Below are 24,777 nucleotides of genomic sequence, written 5' to 3'. Positions count from 1 at the left end.
AGCTTTACAGTGCCACCAAGTGGTGGGTTGCAAATTTGAACATGAAGGTGCCTTTTCAGAAAGTTCCCCATTCCGTCAGACTGCATCCTGAGTGTAACTCCTGTAATGTAGACTATAAATGATATATCGTTTGTAATGTCATTTAATTCATGTTTGGGTATTTGACTTCTGAATTAGTGACATATTGATGTTCTGCCTGAAGAGTTTAATTAATTAACTTGTAGGAATTTGTGACACCCTGGTGTTTCTATTTTTAAAAAATTGCTTAGAACATAGAACATAGAACAGTACAGCACAGAACAGGCCCTTCAGCCCACAATGTTGTGCTGACCATTGATCCTCATGTATGCACCCTCAAATTTCTGTGACCATATGCATGTCCAGCAGTCTCTTAAATGACCCCAATGACCTTGCTTCCCCAACTGCTGCTGGCAACGCATTCCATGCTCTCACAACTCTCTGTGTAAAGAACCCGCCTCTGACATCCCCTCTATACTTTCCACCAACCAGCTTAAAACTATGACCCCTCGTGCTAGCCATTTCTGCCCTGGGAAATAGTCTCTGGCTATCAACTCTATCTATGCCTCTCATTATCTTGTATACCTCAATTAGGTCCCCTCTCCTCCTCCTTTTCTCCAATGAAAAGAGACCAAGCTCAGTCAACCTCTCTTCATAAGATAAGCCCTCCAGTCCAGGCAGCATCCTGGTAAACCTCCTCTGAACCCTCTCCACAGCATCCACATCTTTCCTATAATACGGCGACCAGAACTGGACGCAGTATTCCAAGTGCGGTCTAACCAAAGCTTTATAGAGCTGCAACAAGATCTCACGACTCTTAAGCTCAATCCCCCTGTTAATGAAAGCCAAAACACCATATGCTTTCTTAACAACCCTGTCCACTTGGGTGGCCATTTTAAGGGATCTATGTATCTGCACACCAAGATCCCTCTGTTCCTCCACACTGCCAAGAATCCTATCCTTAATCCTGTACTCAGCTTTCAAATTCGACCTTCCAAAATGCATCACCTCGCATTTATCCAGGTTGAACTCCATCTGCCACCTCTCAGCCCATCTCTGCATCCTGTCAATGTCCCGCTGCAGCCTACAACAGCCCTCTATACTGTCAACGACACCTCCGACCTTTGTGTCGTCTGCAAACTTCTGACCCATCCTTCAATCCCCTCATCCAAGTCATTAATAAAAATTACAAACAGTAGAGGCCCAAGGACAGAGCCCTGTGGAACCTCACTCACCACTGACTTCCAGGCAGAATATTTTCCTTCTACTACCACTCGCTGTCTTCTGTTGGCCAGCCAATTCTGTATCCAGACAGCTAAGTTCCCCTGTATCCCATTCCTCCTGACCTTCTGAATGAGACTCCAGTGGAGAGCGAGGATGCAAAGATCTTCACAAGTGGCGAAGCAATTGCATTTCTCGCTTCCCAAAGCAGCCGAGGACAAATCTGGTCCGGGCCTGGCGACTTGTCAATCTTAATGTTTGACAAAATTTTCAGCACATCAGCTTCCTCTATCTCTATCCATTCCAGCATGCACACCTGCTCTTCAAAGGTTTCATTCACTACAAAGTTCGTTTCTTTCGTAAAGACAGAAGCAAAAAACTCATTAAGGGCTTCCCCTACCTCCTCAGACTCCACACACAAGTTCCCTATGCTATCCCTGATCGGCCCTACTCTTTCTTTGACCATTCTCTTATTCCTCACATAAGTGTAAAATGCCTTTGTGTTTTCCCAGATTCCTTCTGCCAAGCCTTTCTCATGCCCCCTCCTGGCTCTCCTCAGACCTTTTTTGAGCTCCTTCCTTGCCTGCGAGTAATCCTCTCTAGCTGAACTTGACCCTAGCTTCCTCCACCTTATGTAAGCTACCTTCTTCCTTTTCACAAGAAGCTCCACCGCTCTCGTCATCCAAGGTTCCTTTATCTTACCCCTTCTTGCCTGTCTCAGAGGGACATATTTACTCATCACTCCCAACAACTGTTCCTTAAACAGTCTCCACATGTCTATAGTTCCCTTACCATGGAACAATTGCTCCCAGTCCATGCTTCCTAACTCACGTCTAATCGCGTCATAGTTTCCTCTTCCCCAATTAAATATCCTCCCATTTTGCCTAATCCTCTCCTTCTCCATAGCTATGTAGAATGTGAGGCAGTTATGGTCACTATCACCAAAATGCTCTCCCACCACAAGATTTGATACCTGCCCCGGCTCGTTTCCGAGCATCAAGTCTAGAATGGCCTCTCCCCTCGTCGGCCTGTCAACGTACTGCGTTAGGAAACCCTCCTGAACACACCTTACAAAAACAGCTCCATTCAAATCTTCTGCTCGAAGCAGGTTCCAATCAATATTAGGAAAGTTAAAGTCACCCATTACAACAACCCAACTACGTCCACACTTTTCCAAAATCTGCCGACCTATGCTTTCTTCAATCTCCCTGCTGCTATTGGGGGGCCTGTAGTAAACCCCTAACGAGGTGACTACTCCCTTGCTGTTCCTAATTTCCACCCATACTGACTCAGTAGGCAGATCTTCCTCGACAATGGAAGCTTCTGTAGCTGTGATACCCTCTCTGATTAGTAGTGCTACACCCCCTCCTCTTTTTCCCCCCTCCCTATTCTTTTTAAATGTTCTAAACCCTGGAACATCCAGCAACCATTCCTGCCCATGAGAAACCCATGTCTCTGTTGAGGAAGCTGCTTCAGAATTAATGGGCTTTTGATTAGGAAGATAAATGATTGTGCAAAAATTTTGTTCTTTTTAAACTTAGAGAAATCCTAAGCCTGGAAAAGTTTTATTTTTGGTTTTCAATTTGGAGCAGTTTTGCAGAAGAAGGTTGAAAGTGGATATATAAAGCAGTATTCCTGGGAAGGGGAGAAGACCTTAATAAAAAACAAATTACCTTTAGTGTGAAGAGTTTGGTAATGATCTTAGACCAGAAATATTTGAATGAAACCCAGAAGAGGATATTTGAAGCAGAGAATGATTTTACTCGGCCTTTTCCTAGAGCTTTCGTACGCCTGTCAGATTTTGCAGACAGGAAGTTGAAGTTGAGGTTAATGTAACCCTATTGAAATGTTCAAAAGAGAGACATTTCTCAGTTTGAGTGTTGCACAAGGAATGTGTTTGGGATCTCAGAAGAGGCTTTTGAATTAATGGGACCATGTGTTACCATGTTTTAAAAAATATTTGTTTGCATTATAAAAAGAATAAGCTAGTCAATTTTATCTTCATTTTTGTTGCCTAATAAGCTTGGGTTTTATTGTTTAATGCCAATCTGCAACATTATCTGCTTATGTTTTAGTGAGATCTTTCACCTCATTAAAATTACAACACAGCAAAATATGATCAATTAATCCAGATTTCAGTCTTTGTTCTGACTTGACCAGTAATATCATCAGTTAGGATCATAACACTGAGGCAGGGGAAAGTCAACTTAGACCATTTCATCCCTTGTTCAGGGTTACAAAGGGAATTTGGCACAGGACTAGGAATAAGTTGCTTGTCTGCTTTGTCAAGCACATCAAGCAAAACAGACGTAAAGGACGTTGAAAGGGTGAGCATCGTAAACTTGTAGACGTTTCAATGACTAAAGTTTTACTTGCTGGTGTCTCCCAAAGGCTGCTTACGCACTAAATAACTAAACTGTATACCAGCACTGGCAAAGTCATAGAACTTCATTGTTAAACAGATTGTGATACTACCTACAATGTCAGAATGGTTTCATGCTACTCAATTGCCGCAAATAAGCACAGTTTCAGTTCTGATTGTAAATTAGCATTTCATCAGATTTTCTGCATTTTAAACAACCGTTATAATGTGTGCCGTTTAGGTTTATTCTTGAAATGCATGATTTTTTTTGTTTCATTGTCCATTCCAGGCTGAATTATTCACAGGACCACTAGTCAGGAACCAGAGCTCGGCCCTCCAAGGAGAGAAGCCCCACCGCATCTTCCATTACGTTCTGGATAACCTGGGAAACATCATGAATGGTTTCTGCCTACCAGAAGCCTACTTTGATATAAAGGTAGGGTTGCAGAATGATGAACAGGTCCCATGTAGAGAGGCTAGCTTCCTGTTTGCTCTGTTGGTGATGGACTAAAGTTAAATCAGAACAGTGAGTCAAGAGAATGTCGGTTCAAATGAATGAAAGGCAAATTTGGGACTGGTTTCTGGGAACTCTTCATATAAAGGTCTTCAGCATGTAGGCTGGAGGTCTGTTTAGGGTAATAGAAGGAAAGCCCAGGTATAATTGGTCGACAGTTGGAGCTTGTAGGGGACATTGGGGGTGTATTTCTAAATGAACGAATATAAGATTTGTTTGGTAAATGTTGAGCTAATTTTAAATGAAAGGGAGTAAAGTATATTAAGTGAGAAATATTGTGAAAATAAAATGAATCAATTCCCACGCTGTCCTGTGAAGGTATTCCTTGTTTGTCTAGAATATGAGGATGTGATGAGTTGGAAGTAACCAGGTGGTTTAACAAACCAGCTGTACCTAGATATGATCTCCATATTATAATGATTCACGACATTCCTCCATCCAACCACCAGCAACCATATATTTTACTTTTTTTTTCAGATTTTCTTTACCATGTTTACACCCGATGAAGGAGATGTTGGCATACAGTATTTATAACACCTTTATTTATATCATCAGCAAACTTTAATAGAATAACATATGTTCTAAATAACTGAGGCCCCCACACTGGTCTTGACAGCAGTCCAGTAGTTACAGCCTATCGAAAGAATGCCTCATTCCTTACTGCCTACTCTTTGCATCAAGTCCATTGACCGATTTTCTATCTCTGCTAATACATTGCCCCCTCTTGGCATCACAGCCAAATTTGACCTGCTTTCACCCAACATCTGCTTAGACTAATTTTCCAGGAAAAGTTAGTCAGTTGCCTCAGAGCAATCATCATCAACCTCTCCCCTTGCCTGAGGCGTGGTGACCCTCCAGGTTAAACCACCACCAGTTGCTTGTCTCTAAAAGAGAGTAGAACTATGGTCTGATAAGATTATGGTGACTTGAATTTTTATATAAGTTTTATCTTACCCTTGCAGATTAGCTCTTGTGCTTGTACTGTTGATCATCTAAGATCAGTATTGGAATTGAACCTGAGAACTTCTGGTCTGTTTGAGGGGACACCACATTACTTGATATATTTAGCAATTTAACGGAGAAACTTAAAATTTAGTGGAGATGGTAAGAACTGTGGGGTTATCTTTTGACTTATGTTTTATTTGTCTGTTCCAGGTGAAGGACTGGGTAGAAAGATTAATGCAGACCCTGCGGGATCCTTCCCTCCCTCTCCTGGAGCTGCAGGATATTATGACCAGCGTTTCTGGAAGAATCCCCCAAGCAGTGGAGAAGGCTATCAAAAAGGAGATGGCACAGTATGCAAGCAACATCACTTCAGTGCTCTGCCAATTCCCCAGCCAACAGGTATGACAACAGAATGTCAGAATGGAGAAGCAAAAATAGCCTGATTTTAAAGCAAGTTTAGAAGTTTCTGATCTGCCCTGTATGTGCATACAGAATCGAAGCAGAAATAGGCCACCTGCTCCACCATTTAACAAGATCATTGTTGATCTTATTTTGTTTCAATTTTCACATTTTCATCCACCCTACATCCGGTCCAGGGTTGACAGTTAGTTGCTCTGTGAGAGACAGGGAAAGAAAATGCTCCTTTTAGCTTATATTAGGTGATAAAGGCAGTTATAGAAGTCCTAAACGGTTGGTGATGATACCACAAACTCGGTGGTGTAAGATCCTTGAAATTATCCTTTTCAGACAATCAATTTCAAGAAGAGACCTAATACAGGACAGTTTTCAGGAATGTTGAACAGCTTTGAAAATAATCTGGAGAAATGTCCGTTGTACTTGTCTATCACTTCATAATAGCTTTGCTTCTTTAACTCTCAAAAGATAACCCTATGTGGCATCCTGCAGAACAACATCGCAGTGCACGGTTGTATGGTGAAGGTTGAGGTTCACAGCCACAACTTGTGTATAGCTGTTGATCTGCTGGTTGACTTGTGTTTTGGGGTTAGAGTCCCATGTCCCAACCATCACTTTCCCTTAGAGTACAGCATGTGAAAATAGTACTGAATTAAATTTTTGTAATAGCCTATAGTGAAATGGGTTTAAGACTGAGAAACAAATGAGACATATTCTGATTGTATTGTTGAGGAGCTGTGTGCCTGTAAAGTTTCGCAGTGTTAAAGGATTGCTAATGCATAGAGTCATAAGGTTAATGTTGAGTTTTCATAAATTCAATACCATGACTCTTTATTTGCGAGTTAGATGATATAGTTGGTGGAAGATAGAAAGCAACTAACAAAGTCAAGAATGGCCCTAATGGGCACCTGAGATCTGGTTATTTTCCTATGCTTTCACTTAGAGATAATCTAAAGCTCCTTCAAAATCATAACAGTATTTACATATTTCATGTTTTTATTATGAGGTGCACTCATTTCAAATCTCTGAAAATTGCCAATAAGGTTGGTATCTTTTGATTTTTCAGATTGCCAATATATTAGACAGCCATGCTGCAACATTAAACAGGAAGTCTGAGCGGGAAGTTTTCTTCATGAACACGCAAAGCATAGTTCAGCTGGTACAGAGGTTAGTAATATGGTTGCCAAAGGTAGGAGGGTGAATACCTGACACTGTTCATCGTCGTCATCAAGTTCTGGAGGCTGGTTCAGGTTTTGATGGGCCAGTTGTGATGGAATGATCAATGCAATGAATCTGGATTTAGAATATAAACTAGAATAGAAATTGCAGAGTAAGATACAGTTTTGACTTTGTGACTTCTCCCTGCATTGTTTCACATTTGAGAGTGTGCAGGAACTAATTATAGATCTGAGTGTGAGAGAGGGGGAATTGGATGCTGTTCTGTCTGCTGAATTAATTGCTGAAAATGACTGAATGTACATTTCTTGAATTTGATCACTTGGCTGCTCCATGACTAAAATGCGTTCTAACATTTGTATCTCAAGCTCTACAGGAATAACTCTAGTAAGTGTCAAACAGCAGCACAACTTCACTGTAATTTATTTTTTCTCTGCTTTTTCCCTTGTCCATGACTGGCAAAATTAATCAGACCTTGGCTGCGTTTTCCATCAACCAATTCTAGATTTCTGTAGGTTAAAGTCTAGAGCTGGGATGTTGTGGCCACTAGAGATTCATTTGAAGAAGAGAGGGAAAGGGGAATGATGACACCATTTTAAAAGCTATATAACCACGGTCCTGAAGAAGCGTATTTGATGTGAATTGTTAACTCCTTTCTCTCTTCTAGTTGCTGTCAGATATGCTGAGCTTTCCCAGCATTTTCCACTTTTTTTTTCACATTTACAGCATGTGCACTATTTTGCTTTTGTCGTAATTTTATCAGTTTTCATGCCTAAACAACTTTGTGGAGTCTTATCTCCCCAGTCGTTCAGTGGAATGAGACGCTGATAAAGCGGTGTAGTTATTCCCATTTGTATATTGATCTGTTCTTCAGAAGTTCGACTTTAGATAAATCTAAGTTTGTAGGGAAGAGACATTTGAACCATTCCAATGTTGTTCTTACTAAGTGAGAGACTCAGAGTGAGACTTGGCAAGATTCAAGAGCACCAATTTCAACCAGTGCAGTGTGTCCTCCAGAATCTGATGTATTCATTAACCATTCTGACCTGTCTTTAGCATGCATGAAACAATTGGAAAAGTCCACCTAATACTTCTAAGTTCAGGGCTGCACAGAACTTTTCACATGTTTTTGAGATATTGTTTGTCTCTTGAAAACAGTATGAGTTTCATTGATTTCCTTAGCTCATATGTATGCATGGGTACTATCACCTTACATGTCTTTGCTTGTGTGCCTGTGACTTTCAAATGTGCCTAATAATACAATAATTTGCATTTTTTTATGAAGGCATTTGAATATTAAATCAATGCAAAATGCTTAACCTTTTGGTTCTAATACAGAATTTCTGTATTTAGTATTTATGTATTCATACTTTTTTTTTAAAAGAAGTGATTCAGCCCTACATGTTAATGCCATGATTACTGCAGGAATGTTGCTGAATAGAAACTGTTATCCAAGCACTTTTGAAAATAGCTTAAAATTGTTTGTTGTCATTGAAATGACCATCAAATGTAATTGTAGAACGCATAAAGATTTAGAAGGATCAATAAATTTGATACAGGTTCCTATGACCTGGCCAGAAGACATTCCACATTATTTCTTGACATCAGTTGGATTTTTTATTAGCTGCCTGAAAAGTTCTTTGTCAGGTTTACAAAATAACTTTATTATTTATCAAAACATTTTGATGTCTTTTCCCGCATTTTTGCATTCTGAGGATTGGCTGAGTGTCTAACATATGATCAGCTCCTTCTTTGGCACTGCCCTGTGGATATTGTTGCATGGCATTGTCTGAAAATGTTTGGGTAATGAGGCAGTTCTTGGAGTTTTTCATTTTGAGGTTGTTAAGACTACGGGTAATTAGAGCTTATATTTTGGACAATCTTCTGCTTAGAAAAATAATTCTGTTTAAGACCCATTAGTGGTGAGCTCAGACTAGCTGCTTCAGTAAGTAGGCTTATAGCAAAATACTGCAGATGCTGGAGAAACTCAGTAGCCCTGGTAACATCTATGGAGAGAGAAACTGAATTAACATGTCAAGTCTAATATGGCTCTTTGGAATGCTGTTTGGCTTAAACTAGTTCAACACAATTGCCTGTCACAGGATAGAAGCTCTGCAGTTGAAATTCATTCAGCAGACTGTTTATGAGTACAGGAGTAGAGTACACAAATGTACCATCTCATAATCGTGCCAGTTAAGACTATTTGCAAAGTCTAGACAAGTTGGTGAAGAAATAATTGCAGGAAAATCCATAAAGATCAAAATCGTTTATTATTTTTAAAAAATGTGCACATGTCCCATGAAATTCAACAAGAGACCTTTCTTGAAAATATTGCAACTTTCAGTCCAGATTCAGTTCGATGTTAAGATGAATTGAATGGTGTAATTTTGTTTAGGTATCGCAGTGGAATCCGGGGTCACATGAAGGCTGTTGTCATGGATCTCCTTAGACAGTATCTGAAGGTGGAGACAGAATTCCAGCAAGGTTTGTCCTGCCTTATCTAATTAACTTGCAGCACTTGAATGCAAATGGTATGATACTTTTTGTTTTAATGGAGTGTTTCTTGAAAGTATGTAGTCATTTGCCACCAGTTGTCTTAATTACGTGTCATGTCTATCAATTAATTTTTATCAAATCATGACTTTTGATTCCCCCCCTCCTACCAGTTGCCCTACTCATGAGTTACAATTGGTTTTTGTCAGTTTTCTTTTGCCAGCCAAGTTGTGGGATATCAAGACTGAGGAGTTGAGCAATTTACTTTCTTAACCTTTGTCTGTTTTGAGGTATAGTGGAGTTAGATGCTTCTTCTTATTTCTCATGCCATTGTTACAACTTTAAGATTTCCCCATCTGTAGGAAATTTCCATACCACCCCCCAAAAAATCATTATTATGGGGTTTACCACCTAGTTCCAACATGTCTACAGTTTTTTTGTATATGCAAAGAATGAGTTGAAACTCCAAGCTTATTATGCATATATTTTAGGACCAGTAGTTTGGTCCCTGCCAGGGCTGTTCATCTCCTGACTTCACTACTCTCGACATTCGACCAAGTTTGCAACCAGGGAGACTCAGCAAAACTGGGATCAGTAGGTTTCATGGGACGAATTTGTTGCTGGTTGGAGTCATACCTGGCACATATGAACATGTTTGCGGTTGTGGGAGGTCAGTCATCTGCGTATAGTGCCCTCGGCCCAATCAGTGACCTTCCCTCCATTATAAGGTCAGAAGTGGGGATGTTCATTAATGACTTTTGCTGAACATTGCGCATTCATGACACCTGAGATACTGAAGCAGTCCATGTTCAAAAGCAACAGGATCTAGAATATATCCAGGCTTTGACTGACAAGTGGTAAGTAACATTTGTACAGGCAATGGTCTTCTTCTAAGAGACGATCTAACCACCACCCCATAATATTCAGTGGTTTTTACCATCTTTGAATCCCCACTATCAACATCCTAGGGGCTGGAGGATACTATTGACCAGAAACTCAACTGGATTTGCTATATAAACGCAGTGACTACAACAGCAGGTCAGAGGCTATGAATAATGCAGTGAGTAACTCACTTCCTGACTCCCCAGAGCTTGTTCACCATCTACAAGACACAAGTCAGGAGTGTGATGGAATTCTCCCCACTTGCCTAGATGGGTACAACTCCAACAACACTCAAGGAACTTGACACCATCCAGGACCATAGCACCAAAATAGCACCACATCCACAAACATCCACTCCCTCCACCACCAATGCTCAGTGTAGTAACAGCAGTGATAATAAAATAGGGCTTATAATTTACCTATATGTGTTTACAGCTCAGAAGGAGGCCATTCAATTTATTATGTCTACACTAGTCCAAGAACATCTGATTGCATTTAATCCTGTTTTCCAGCTTTTGGTCCATAGCCCTGGAGGTTTATGGCAATGCAAGGCAATATCTAAATGCAGCTTAAATGTTACAAGAGTTTCTAACTCTACCACCCTTTGAATTCCAGTTTCTATGACACTGTGAGTGGGGGAAAAAAAGTCTCCTCATTTCACTTTCTACCTTCCTACCTTTCACTTCTACTCTCTCACCTTCAATCTATGCCCGTGGTATTGGTCCCTCTACTCATGGAAAAAGTGCCTTCCTGTCCGCTCTACCTTTGCCCCATATTCACATCTGTCTCAACCTTTAGTGCTTCAAGGAATAAAGCTGCAGCCTGTCTGGTCTTTGCAGGTATCTCAGGACTCCAGCCCAGACAGTATCTTGGTAAATCTCCACTGCACCATCTCTCCCGCAGCCATATCTTTCATACGGTGCAGTGATCAGAACTGCATGCAGTAATCCAGTTGTGGCCTAATCGGTGTCTTATTCATTTCCAGTATAACCCCTTTGCTCTTGTATTCTATGCCTCAGCTAATAAAGGCAAGTATGCCTCTATTTTCAGGGATCTGTTAATATGCACACCAAGTCTCTGATCTTCATGACTTTCCGGGGTCCTGCATGTACACAGTGATCCCTTGGTACGTTCATTCTTCCCAAGTGTATTACCTTGCACTTTTCTGGGTTGAATTCCATTTGCCAATGCTCCGTCTATTTGACCAGCCCCCTGCAAAATACAGCCATCTTCCTCACTGTTCACCACCCTACTAATTTTAGCGTAATCCATCTTGACTATGCCCCCCTACATTTAAGTACAAATCATTAACACGTAGCATAAACAGCAAAGTCTTCAGCATTATGGAACTGCACTGGAAATAAATTTCCAGTCGCAGCATCTATCACTCTGCTTCCTGGCTCACAGCTTGAATCCCGTGGGCTCTTAAGTAGTTTTCAGTTAACTAAAGTATCTGCTGGCAAAGATTTGAGTAATTCAGCAATATAAATTATAGGCTTAGACTGGGTGAAGGAAAGACTGTTGTGATGGAGACTTGCACTGCTGTTAATTTGACACAAGATGGCAGCAGTGTATTGTTTTGGATTGAGGATTGGCTGTCTGACAGAAGGCAGAGAGTTGGGATAAAAGGCTCTTTCTCAGAATGGCAACCGGTGACGAGTGGTGTCCCGCAGGGTTCAGTGTTGGGGCCACAGCAGTTCACTTTATATATTAATGATCTGGATGAAGGGACTGGGGGCATTCTGGCGAAGTTTGCTGATGATACGAAGATAGGTGGGCAGGCAGGTAGTACTGAGGAGGTGGGGAATCTGCAGAAAGATTTAGACAGTTTAGGAGAGTGGTCCAGGAAATGGCGGCTGGAATTCAATGTGAGTAAATGTGAGGTTTTGCACTTTGGAAAAAAGAATACAGGCATGGACTATTTTCTAAACGGTGAGAAAATTCGCAAATCAGAAGTGCAAAGGGATCTGGGAGTGTTGGTCCAGGATTCTCCAAAGGTTAACTTGCAGGTAGAGTCCGTAATTAAGAAAGCGAATGTAAATGTTGTTGTTTATCTCAAGAGGGTTGGAATATAAAAGCAGCAATGTGCTTCTGAGGCTTTATAAGGTTCTAGTTAGGCCCCATTTAGAATACTGTGTCCAATTTTGGGCCCCACACCTCAGGAAGGACATACTAGCCCTGGAGAGTGTCCAGCGGAGATTCACACAGATGATCCCTGGAATGGTAGGTTTAATGTATGATGAACGGCTAAGGATCCTGGGATTGTAGTCATTAGAGTTTAGAAGGTTGAGGGGAGATCTAATCGAAACTTACAAGATAATGTATGGTTTAGAAGGGTTGGATGCGAGGAAGTTGTTTCCGTTAGGCGGGGAGACTAGGACCCGTGGGCACAGCCTTAAATTTAGAGGGGGTAAATTTAAAACTGAAATGAGACAACATTTCTTCAGCCAGAGTGTGGTGGGCTTGTGGAATTCATTGCCGCAGAGTGCAGTGGAGGCTGGGACGTTGGACGCCTTCAAGGAAGAGATCAACAAATTCTTGATCTCGAAAGGAATCTTGGGCTACGGGGAGAGTGCAGGGAAGTGGTGTTGAAATGCCCATCAGCCATGATTTAAATGGCAGAATGGACTTGATGGGCTGAATGGCCTTCCTTCCACTCCTATGTCTTAGGGTCTTATGGCCTTATGGTTAGGATAGACAGCAGTCCATTGTGTTGGAAAGAGCTCGTGGACTGAAGTATGTGTGATACTGTGTAGTTAACACTCAACATACACCTACTAGACTAGTTATACTAATTTAGTGCAGAATTAAGGAAGAACTTAGACTTTGATTCTGTATTAAATTAGCTTACCACAACTAGAATGTAAGATAACAAAATGTGGAGCTGGATCAACACAGCAGGCCAAGCAGCATCTTAGGAGCTCAAAAGCTGAGGTTTCAGGCCTCGGCCCTTCATCAGAAAAGGGGGATGGGGAGACAGTTCTGAAATAAATAAGGAGAAAGGGAGAGGCGGACTGAAGATGCATAGAGGAGAAGATGGGTGGGGAGGTAGAGGGGGGATAGGTCAGTCTGGGGAGGATGGACAGGTCAAGGGGGCGGGATGAGGTTAGTAGGTCAGAAATGGAGGTGCGGCTTGAGGTGGGAGGATGGGATAGGTGAGAGGAAGAACCGGCTAGGCAGGCTGGGATGAGCTGGGCTGGTTTTGGGATGCACTGGGTCGGGGGGGGGGGGGGGGGGGGGGGGGTGGGGGGGGGGTAGAATTTGAAGCCGGTGAAATCCACATTGATACCATTGGGCTGCAGGGTTCCAAAGTGGAATAGGAGTTGCTGTTACTGCAACCTACAGGTGGCATCTTTGTGGCACTGCAGGAGGACCAGGATGGACGTGTCGTCTGACAGAGGGAGTTAAAATGGTTAGTGACTGGGAGTTGCAGTTGTTTACTGCGAACCGCGGTCCCCAAGCCTCCGCTTGGTTTCCCCAATGTAGTGGAAGCCATACCGTGTACAGCAGATGCAGTATACCACATTGGCGGATGTGTAGGTGAACATCTGCTTAATGTGGTAAGTCATCTTGGGGCTTGGGATGGGGGTGAGGGAGGAGGTGTGGGGGCAAGTGTAGCACCTCCTGCGGTTGCAGGGGAAAGTGCCGGGTGTGGTGGGGTTGGAGGGGAGTGTGGAGCGGACGAGGGAGTCGCGCAGAGAGTGGTCTCTCCGGAAGGCAGACAAGGGTGGGGTGGAAAAAATGTCTTTGGTGGTGGGGTCGGATTGTAGATGGAGGAAGTGTCGGAGGATGATGCGTTGTACCTGTAGGTTGGTGGGGTGGTATGAGAGGACTAGGGGGATTCTCTTTGGGCAGTTATTGTGAAGGCGGGGTGTGAGGGACGAGGTGCGGGAAGTGCGGGAGACATGGGTGAGGACGTTCTTGACCACTGTGGGGGGGACGTTGCGGCCCTTGAAGAATGAGGACATCTGGGATGTGCGGGAGTGGAATGCCTCATCCTGGGAGCAGATGCAGCGGAGGCGAAGGATCACAACTAGAATGTGCTACAATTGACTGTAGCTGGATGAGAATGGCTAGATTGCTGTGGAATCAGTTTCAAATTACTTTCTTGAGGTGCTTAGAGTATGAGTGATTTTTGTTTTAAATATTACGACAAAGAGACTAATGGTGAAAAACAGATTTGGAGGTGACTTTTAATTTGGTGCTATAATTGATTGGAGCAAGACTTACTAAGGAGAGAGTTTGTACTGGGATTGTTATTGTATGACTGTGACTAGTGCACCCACTAACATCTGATTTAGATTTAGAAATCTGTTATTAATATCGTACCTTTCGTTATCTCAATGTCCTGAAGAGCATCTGAAGTGTAGTCACTATTTCAACGCAGAAAACGTGACATCCAACTGGCAGATGGCAAGCCATGTAATGACTACCAGAATATCCGGTTTTGATGTTGTTAACATATAAGTATTGGCTTATTTCCTCTGCCCTTCGATGAAATTGAGCCATGGAATCATTGTTCACCTATGAAGTCAGATGGGACCTCAATTTAACTCCTCATTTGAAAGACAGCATCTCTGATAGAACTCCATCAAGAATATACTGCAGTGTCAGCCTTTAAATGTGTGCATTAAGTTCTGAACTGGGACTTGAATCCAACCTGTTTGACTCAGAGACTAGAATGCTACTGACAAAGCTGCAACTGATAGCAGATTGTTGTGGAAAATTTTGCAAAGTCAGATGAAGTAAGGAAATCAAATTTCCTTCATATGCTAGTTACTTTGGTTTGGCCCACATGAAAATGTGTGGTTTGTCACTTGTGTTGCCAAATGCGGACCTCCACCTAGCATGGAGCTTCAGTTTTAGGACCTGCATCTCGGGAAAGATTTAAGGATTTTGGAGAGAGTTCAGTGCAGACTTACCAATATTAAAGGTGAAAGTGTTAAATTATGAAGGCCTTCTGCATGAACTTGGTTTAGATTCCCTTAAATTTGGAAGATTATTGTGTGATTTGATGGAGATTTGCTACAGTGCCTAAGGAAAAAAAAATCTTTCTGGTAGACACGTACACATCAAGAGGGCATCATTTTAGTATTTGAGATCATTCAGGAGCAAATGGGGAAACTATTTATTACACCGAGGGTAGTGGAAATCTAGTAAGGATACCAAGTGATGTGGGTAAATAAAATTGAGGGCATGTCAGTCATGAATGTTGGTACAAATGTGAGGGGCTGAATGGTCTACACTTGTTCCTTCTGTACATTTATGGCACAGTAGCAAGAAAAGTGGAACATATTGCCAAGGACTTTTTGTAATACTTTAAATGTTTCTAATTAATATGTTGTTTTCTATTTTGTAATTGGTAGCCTTATTTGGTTTGGCACAATATAATTCTGGTGTTTGGTGCTACAGCATTGCATGCTGGGAATAGAATTGAGAGTTTCATCTGAGGCCAGTAGAGTGATTAGATCTCCTTGCCTGAGAAGAGAGGGAAAAGTCACTGGACACAGTTTCTGTTGGTTCACTATTGAATAAAATGAAATCCTACCAATGGAAGAGTGGTTGTGTAAGCTCACTTTATACCATTTTCACATTAGCAAACAGACTTTAGATTTGTTGTGATATGAATGAAATACCTCCATTGGTCACTCTGAATAAGCTTGTGCTTGTTTGTGATATATACACATCGCATTCCAGTGTTGCTTTGGATGCTTGATATTAGCAATCACTGGGCTCATTGCGATCCAACTCCTCTTGCTTCCTGTTCCCCTACCCCAACATGACGGAATCAGTGGATTCATTCTTTGTCTCTTTACATCCCCAGACCCTACTTTGAGTGAGTGTTCTTCCATTCAGCATAAAAGCGGAAGGCTCTTTTTTATGAGGTTGGGGCAAGAATCCTGGATAATTTATAGTAGTCATTGCAATTTTCCCAATGACAATCCTTTCTTGAAACAATTGTCACAGACTATCCAGGCCATTGTGCCTGTTTCTGTAGTTAGAAAGAAGCAAAGCTCCTGGTAGGAAGGAATTGGGTGTCCAGACCATCTCCAAGTATTGGAGACTGCACATACCATCCACATATTCACATGTCTGTTTCTTCACAGTAAATTTTCTAGCATCATAGAAAGTTGATTGGAGTTTTTTTTCCATTAATGCAAAATTAACACAAGACCAAAAGCTATAGGAGCAGAACTAAGCCATTTGGCCCAGCGAGTCTTCTCTACAATTTGATCGTTCCTGATTTGTTTCTCAGCCCAATTCTCCTACCTTCTCCCTGTAACACTTGATCCCATTACGCATCAGGAACTTATCTATCTCTGTCTTAAATCTACTCAGACTTTCGCCGCCACAACCATATGTGGCAGTGAGTTCCATATATTCACCAGACTCAGGCTGAAGAAATTCCTCCTCATCTCAGTTTTAAAGGGTTACCCCTTCACCCTGAGGCTGTGCCCTCAGGCTCTAGCTCTCCTGCTAGTGGAAACATCATCTTCACGTACACACTGTATCCAGGCATCTTAGTGTTTTGCAAGTTTGAACACGATAAACTCTCCCACCAGACCCAGTCATTCTAAACTCCGTCAAGTACAGACACAGGGTCCTTAATCACTCCTCATGTGTCAAGCCCTTTCTTCCCAGGATCATTCTTGTAAACCTCTTCTGGACCCCTCCATCGGCGGCATATCCTTCATTAGATATGGTGCCCGAAACTGCTCGCAGTATTCCAATGTGGTCTGACCAAAGCCTTGTACAGTCTCAGCAGTTTATCTCTGGTCATGTATTCTAGCCATCTTGAAATGAATGCTAACGTTGCATTGGCTTTCCTAACTGCCAGCTGAACTCGCATGTTAACCTTGAGAGAATCCTGAGCTCGGACTTCCAAGTCCCTACATGCTTTAGGCTTCCGAAGCCTTTCCCCATTTAGAAAATAGTCTGCACCTCTATTCTTCCCTGCAGTGTACATCACTTCATGCTTTTCCACTTGTATTCTATCTGCCACTTCTTGGCCCACTCTCCTAGCCTGTCCAAGTCCTTATGTAGCCTCCCTAGTTCCTTCCCACTACACAACATGTCATTACGTAGATGTGATATGAATTGCTCAACACTTAGCACTTATTAGACATAATAACAAACAATGCAACTTTGTTGTACTTTTAATTAGTAGACTTATTAGTTAGGGCATTGAAGTCTGATGAGGCAGCTGAGAGACTATAAAAAAAAATCGTAGCCAACGTTTGTAAGTGGACCAAAATCTGGTAGATACATCAGTATGGATACTGGGCAAGTATTGCACTTAGGAAGAAAGCGATTGTGTCTTTTACAGTTTGTCTATAGTATTTATTATCAAATGGTGTTTGGGAGAACCACTGGAGATCTGAGAGTATTATTAAACATGGCCGTCATTAGTTTTGTTGTCAGTTGCTTTCTAAAAGAATGTTGATGGAGCTAGATTGCTGAATTGAAGTAGTATAGTCAGTGGTGAAACAGTGTAAGATTGTGCCCTGGTCTGGTCGCTGAATCTCAGAATCAGACCCAGGTTCCAGAAGAGGTGGTGTGAAGAGTCAATTTTGAGGGAAGACAATTAAACTCTGACTTTATAGTATGAAATAAGCAAGAAAATTTAAAGGTCGTAAAGCATATGTGTAGAATTGAAATAAAATGAAATTTACTGTACTGTTGTACATCAAACTACCATTTCTGTCCAAGGGAACAACTGGAAAAGGTAAGGGGTTGGTGTCAGGGAAGCACCTCAGAATATGAAAAAAAAACCAGTGCTGAAGATGGATTCTGCATGTGGTTAAGGAGCACCAAAATATTTCTAAAAGCTGTATAGTGCCGAATTGGAGTCCGCTTTAGATTTGCACAGATGGATAAACCAGATGCGCTGGAGAACCCTTTTGAGTGATGTTCTTTATCTTTATTAGGAAGTGCACTCTGCCCAGTCAAGAAATGTAGTAAGATATTACGCATTTGAGAAAAACCGCAATGTATTGTAGAGATCCTTCATAGCTAGCTTTTGTTTTGCGGAGGACTTTCAAAAAAAAATTCTGAAGCTGTTTGAATTTTTTTTAAGAAGAGGTCAATTATGAAGGCAGATTGTTCCTGGTGTATTACCTGGAAATCATATGGTTCTAGATAAATTGCTGGTTTTTGTTGCTTGAATTCAGTCAGGGAAAACACTTAACTGTTTTATGATGAAGTTTTATGGCAGTTCTGTTTGAAGAGTGTTTGCAAGCTGGATTTTGTGTTTGAATTTTCAGCAGGCTGTTGAACTTGTGTCTCCCATTTCTGAAGTGCCTTTTCAATTCATTGTGAAACGCAATTGTTCTTCTGGTAGGGACTGAAAGAACATCTAAATATTGTATTCCTTAAGCAGGCTGGATCTGTCAATACCCCAGAGATAACCAGGTATGACTTGACCTCGTGCAAGATCACCAGATCAATAGCTTTTGGAGCTTTCAGTGCCTTATTCCTTTTGCCTTCGAGAAAAATCTTCACTGAACACAGTGTTTTTCAGTTTAAGTGAATATCTACTGAGCCAAATACTTTGTCCCTCTGTGCCTGAAGTGCAAATGGTGTGTGAGATTGTATTTTGAACTATTTAAAGAAGCAAACAGGTTGATTTAAGGTATTGAGATAGCAGGAACTGCCGATGCTGGAGAATCTGAGCTAACACGGTGTGAAGCTGGATGAACACAGCATGCCAAGCAGCATCAGCATCTGAAGAAGTGTCCTGACCCGAAACGCCAAGTTTTCCTGCTCCTCTGATGCAGTTTGGCCTGCTGTGTTCATCCACCTTCACATCGTGTTATCTTTGATTTAAGGTATTTTTGTGTACGATGAATAGTTAGTGAAACAGAATTGATTTATTAGAAAATTTTTCCACTTATCAGGTAAGTAGCCTAGTTGCACTGACTGAGAGACTCAGTTCAGGTTTGATCCTACATCCTAATTAGTTTGTAAGCTATGGGCTGTACAATTTGCCCCAGGCGGAAAAATGATTGCAGAAGGTGAGCATCCAGTGATATTCCTGGAGGTTTCTGATCAGGCTTAATGCCAATATTTTCACGATAGATTGACCGCGAATGGTTGATCTGCAGGTAAATGAATATGGTCCTCTGAGTGGAAGTTGCGCAGAGTGCGAGACAGTAAACTGAATAAGGAGTCAACACAGTTAGGAGAGGATGGAAAATCAGTAGAGAAGACAAATAAGAATATGAAGGTAACAAAAATAAATTAAAGCCTTTAATCACAATTTCAAGGTTACCCTTTTGAGTCTTCAACCTATTCATTTTGATGAAAATAGGTGTCAGGATGATGCAGGACAGTAGATTGCTTTCAGCATTAGTATTATAAAGTGTCAAGAGTGCATTGCTTCTTCTTTGTTTTTCATTATAAATACTTGGCAATATCCATTGAGTAGAGGGTGTTTAGAAGATGGGGTTGGCGGTGACAATGGAAGCAATGAATCTTCTTTGTTTGATTTCAAAAATCCTACCAGAGGGTATTCAGATGCTTTTGTCAAGCTGTTGAACTACAGTAATCCTTAAACAACTGTTGCTTTCATTCACTGTTTACCAAATCTTTATACATTTCTTATGCTGTCATGCAGCAGCTTTGCAGCCTTGGAATTCCTTGTGACATGTTGAAAGTAATTTAAGTTAGTGAGGGCCTGTTTAGAATGGGGCATGTAGAATGACCTATTTTCCTGACAAGCTATACAGCAAAATAATGTACATACAATTCTGCCTGCAAAAAAGACCCTGATTATCCAGTTGCCTGCCACTTTAACACAACATCCTGTTTTCCCCCCCGCAGCATCTTCATCTCAGGCTTGCTGCAGTGTTTCAGCGAAGCTCAGCACAAGCTGGAAGGACAACACTTCATTTTCCACTTGGGAAACCTACAGCCTTCAGGCTTCAACATTGAGTTCAATAATTTTTAGGGCCTGAGCTCTCCCATGCCCTAGCCCCCAACCTCAGACACCAGGCCTTGTTATCATATAGTCTGCCATTACACGCTACCTGGTGTTAGCCACTAGCAGTCTCCATTAACAGCTGTTCAGTCTCCCTGCCAGGTCATTATCCACTCCTTTGTCTGTCTAACTGTCTTCTCTCTCTTTGGGGTCTATCCCCATCTATCCATTTACTCCTTACCCCCTTCCTCCACCCTGCCTTTTGCATATAAACTGATATTTTCCCGGCTACCATCAGTTCTGAGGAAGGGTCACTGGACCTGAAACATTAACTCTGGTTTCTCTATAAGATGCTGCCACACCTGCTGAGCTTTTCCAGGATTTTCCATTTTTGTTCGTGTTATGTACGATAGTCCTGCTTTAACTCCGACTCAATTCTCCATTGTGCATATTCAAAGTTATCAAAATTGGTTTGGCCCACATCACTACCACACCCTCACTAGTGGTTGGTTGGAAAGGTTATTGATGAAACACAGTATTTTTTGTTTACCCACTTCGGACTGTGGATGATAGAGAAATAGAGTAAGCAAGAGAAAATAAACTTTGTACAGTGCATTGTTTGTGTTGAAATGCTGGGAGTACAATCTCTCACTGTGAACAACAGTGTGCCCCTCTCTACAAAGCACTAGAATGATGGATGTAATGCAGTGAATATGGGCTGTTAGCTTTTGTTCCCGCTTTGTCCTGCAGCGTGCTGTCAAAATTTTATGGTATCTTTATCTGAAGTGGAAACCACAAGCAGATTTCATCATCTGAATATCTGAGGTCTCTACGGTCAGTTTTTGTCTCATGGCATCTAGAACAATTTGCGGGCAAACTGCTCTGAGTAAAATATAGTTCTGATTCCAGAGCTACTATCTTTCTGCCTTTTGTGTCAGAAGAACAGGCAGTATTGTTAATTGAAATCATTATTTTTGGATTTATGAATGCAAAATAGTTTTGCTACTTCTGCTTGTTACAGAATGTCATTAACCCTTGATATTTGGGGGTGGATGTCGTATCTAGCACTAACTCAGCTTTTTTTTTGTATAATGGATGAAAAGAATCCAAAAACCAGTCAACAATTTCTGATTAAAATTACCTGGTTCTCACCTGTTTTTCCCTTACCATAATAAGAATCTTCAGTTCCAACAATACAACTGTGTAATTGTGTGTGTGTGTATACATGCAATAAATGCAAAAGACTATGCACTTTTAAGTGTTACACACCAATCTGTGTACTTTCTAATTTGATGACATTCAATGCGATTGGCCAAAAAGATGGCACGCCACTTGATTAAGCTTATTTCTGGCCTAACAGCTGTTTGTAATCCATCCTTGCCACTTCCACTGTGATTCCAGGGTCTGTGAACCAAGCCGCAATAAAATTCTGAATGATATCTGGAAACTTCTTCAATGACGTATTTTAAGGGAGTGGAGTGCTAACTCATAAGATATCTGATATCAGAGGATGGAGAGACATCACTATTTAATGCCCCCAACAAGTACTCTTGTTGCATTTTACTGTCATGCTATTTTATCGTACAAAAAATTAATTTTGTCATTTTGACTAAGTCTTCAGCTGTCTGAATAATATTGCACAAAAATCACACGACAGTTAGGAAGAAAATATCACCTTTGTCAACCCAGATTTTAGACAGCTAGAATGACAAACAGCTGTACATCGAGAGTATGCAGTTTAGAACTCCTTTGACCAGTTGCATTATCCAAACTTAGTTTTGTTAGATTGTTATAATTGCCTTGCCAGGCTCAGTAGTTGGGCAGATTACTGTGATTCTTCAGATTTGCAGAATGTATAAAGCCAAGATGCTGCATGAATATAATGCCTCAAATTCTTATTGAAACAAAATAATGTAACATTTAGCTCTCTGTAAAGGCACTACTGTTTTGATTAAAAGTTTGAAGAGGCAGTCTTGATCTAAACACTGTTATTCTTGCTGGTCCACATTTCCAAAGCTCTGTGGAGAATCACTCAAATGAATGACCTTCACTTTTGTGTATTGTTCATTGGGTTATTCAATTTTAGGGGGCAGAACACCTGGGCCTGACCTTGTACTTACCTGGCATCTACACACATAAGAAAAATCCGCAGTGATGCCCCAGCCCTGAAACCCGTTGTTTCCTGTAAGTGCCATGCTGAGCTTCTCTGACTCCATTTGGACAGCTGATTATGAATTTTCTTGGCCTTTGTCATGAACTAGTAGTAGTCAGTAATTAGATTCCCTACAGTGTGGAAACAGGCCGTTCGGCCCAACAAGTCCACACTACCCCTTGAAGCATCCCACCCAGACACTATAACCCCCCTAATCTACACATCCTTGAACACTACGGGCAAGTTAACATGGCCAAATCTACCTAGCCTGCACATCTTTGGACTGTGGGAGGAAACCCACGCAGACACGGGGAGAATGTGCAAACTCCACACAGACATTCACCCGAGGCTGGAATCGAACCCAGGTCCCTGGTGCTGTGAGGCTGCAATGCTAACCACTGAGCCACTGTGCTGTGCTGCATGGTCCATTTATATATTGCACCTTGCTGAAAAGAGTGGCGTTATGGCGCGAGTCCCTAATCGCCTTTTCCAAAAATTTGAATTAAGAACAATAACAGTTGCCCAGAGTATTTGACGCTTAATTGCCTCAAGGCCAAAGAGAGAGTGTATTACATATTATCATTTAAAAATGCAGAAATTTTGAAAAGCACTGTCTTACAGAGAATATTTCCACAGTCCAAAGAGTATCAATTACTTAGTTCTTTTGTAGATGGGTATTTGTTGAAAAATAAGAATAAAAACTGGCAGAACAACATGAGATTAGACAAGGTAATGTTGTGGGTAAAACACTGGCAGATGGGGCAGACTGATTGGCATTGCTCGTCTCAGTGAGAAGTATTCAGGGGTGGGCGATGGCCTAATGGTATCGCTAGACTGTTAATCCAGAGACCCAGATAATGCCCCGGAGACTTGGGTTTCGAATCTTGCCACAGCCGATGGTGGAATTTGAATTCAGTAAATATCTGGAATTAGAGTCTAATGGTGACCATGAATCCATTGTCGATTGTTGGAAAAAACCTATCTGGTTCACTAATATCATTTAGGGAAGGAAACTGCTGTCCTTACCTGGTCTGGCCTACGTGTGACTCCAGACCCACTGCAATATGATTGACTCTTAACTGCCCTTTGGGCAATTAGGGATGGGCAATAAATGCTGCTCGGCCAATGACGCCCTCGTGAATGAATTTTTAAAAATCCGAAGGTATTCATTCAATAAATATTAGAATCTAAACAGTTTGAGGGACACAAGCCAATGGTATTTGTCATATTTTCCATCTTGGACGTTCAGTTGAGGTTTTTTTCCATTAGGTTTTTTGAATCTATAGCTGGTTTACTGGTTGCCCAAATGCCCACTGTGTTGTTGCAGTGGAGTCCGTATCTGGAGAAAGCTTTGGTGGGCTTCCCCTGAATGGTCATGCAAGGTATTTTTTTACATCAGTTATCTTCTCTTGAAGATTGCTTCTAAATCATGTGATCTGTGAAATGTACAGATGATCTTAGCTGCAAACCATGGACATGATACTTTTCATGCATACTTTGCAAACAAAATTATCAAGTCTTGTTCTGCCTGTCTAATCTATCATTCTGTTTCAACATTTACTTGTTGCACTTCAAACTTGCAAATGTATTTTAAACTAGTAGTCCCACCAGCCTGCATTTGGCCCGTATTACTCCAAACCTTTCCTATTCATGAACTTATCCAAATGTCTTTCAAATGTTGTAACGGTACCTGCATCCACCCCTTTCTCTGGCAATTAATTCCACTCACCAACTACTCCCTTTTGGGGGGAAAAAAAGTTGCCCCTCATTTTCTCTTTAAATCTTTATCCTCTCACCTTAAAAATATGGCCCTAGTTTTTAACTCCCCCACCCTAGAAAAAAGACCCTTGACAGCTTATCCATGCCCTTTATGATTTTATTAACGTCAGTAAGGTCACCCCTCAACTTCCTGTGGTCCATTGGACAAAAGTCCCGATCCTTCCAGTCTATTTTTTTTCCTCAAAGCCTCCAGTCCTGGAAAATCTGTTCTGAACCCTTGCCAATTTAGTAATATCCTTCCTATAACAGGGCGATCAGAACTACGCACAGTTTTCCGGAAGAAGTCTAACCAATTTCCTGTACAACCTCAACATGATGTCCCCACGCTAAACACAAAGGTCGAGCAATGAAGGCAGGCACGCTGAACACTTCATAACCACCCTGCGCACTTACGATACAAATTCCTAAGAATTGTGTACCTGAGCCCCTAGGTCTCTCCAGATCTACAACACTTCCCAGGGCCCTATCATTAATTGTGTAAGTCCTGACTTTGTTCGTATTACCAAAATGCAAAATCTTGCATATATACAAATTAATCTTCTTTTGCTACTCCTCAACCCATTGACCCAGTTGATCAGGATCTCTTTCTGATCCTTTATAACCTATTTCAATGACCACCACACCACCAATTTTGATGTCATTTGCAAACTTAATAACCATGCCGCCTATACTCTCATCTAGATCAGGACCCAGTACTGATCCCTGTGGAACACCACTGGTCACAGGCCACCAGACTGAAAAACAATTCTCCACCACCACCCTCTGTCTTCTAACATAAGGCCAATTTTGTATCCTATTAACAAGGTTACCCTAAATCACATGTGATCTAACTGGAATTAGTCTCCCATCTGGAACCTTGTAAAACATTTTACTAAAGTCCTAGTTATGCAGCATGGAATACA

General features: G+C 41.5%; 1 protein-coding gene across 3 annotated transcripts in view; it reads left to right on the top strand.

Moving 5' to 3' along the window:
- Positions 1-24,777, top strand: part of acaca (acetyl-CoA carboxylase alpha) — a 291,257-nt gene that overhangs the window by 76,204 nt on the left and 190,276 nt on the right. For all 3 annotated transcript variants that reach the window (XM_048557580.2, XM_048557581.2, XM_059655196.1), the window contains 4 exons: positions 3,891-4,037; positions 5,271-5,459; positions 6,541-6,641; positions 9,046-9,134. In XM_048557580.2, coding sequence (XP_048413537.1) covers positions 3,891-4,037; positions 5,271-5,459; positions 6,541-6,641; positions 9,046-9,134 — 526 coding nt within the window. The remainder of the gene's footprint in view (positions 1-3,890; positions 4,038-5,270; positions 5,460-6,540; positions 6,642-9,045; positions 9,135-24,777) is intronic.

The sequence above is a fragment of the Stegostoma tigrinum genome, chromosome 27, assembly GCF_030684315.1.
Source record: "Stegostoma tigrinum isolate sSteTig4 chromosome 27, sSteTig4.hap1, whole genome shotgun sequence".
NCBI lineage: Eukaryota > Metazoa > Chordata > Chondrichthyes > Orectolobiformes > Stegostomatidae > Stegostoma > Stegostoma tigrinum.
This window is presented reverse-complemented; position numbering and strand designations above follow the sequence as displayed.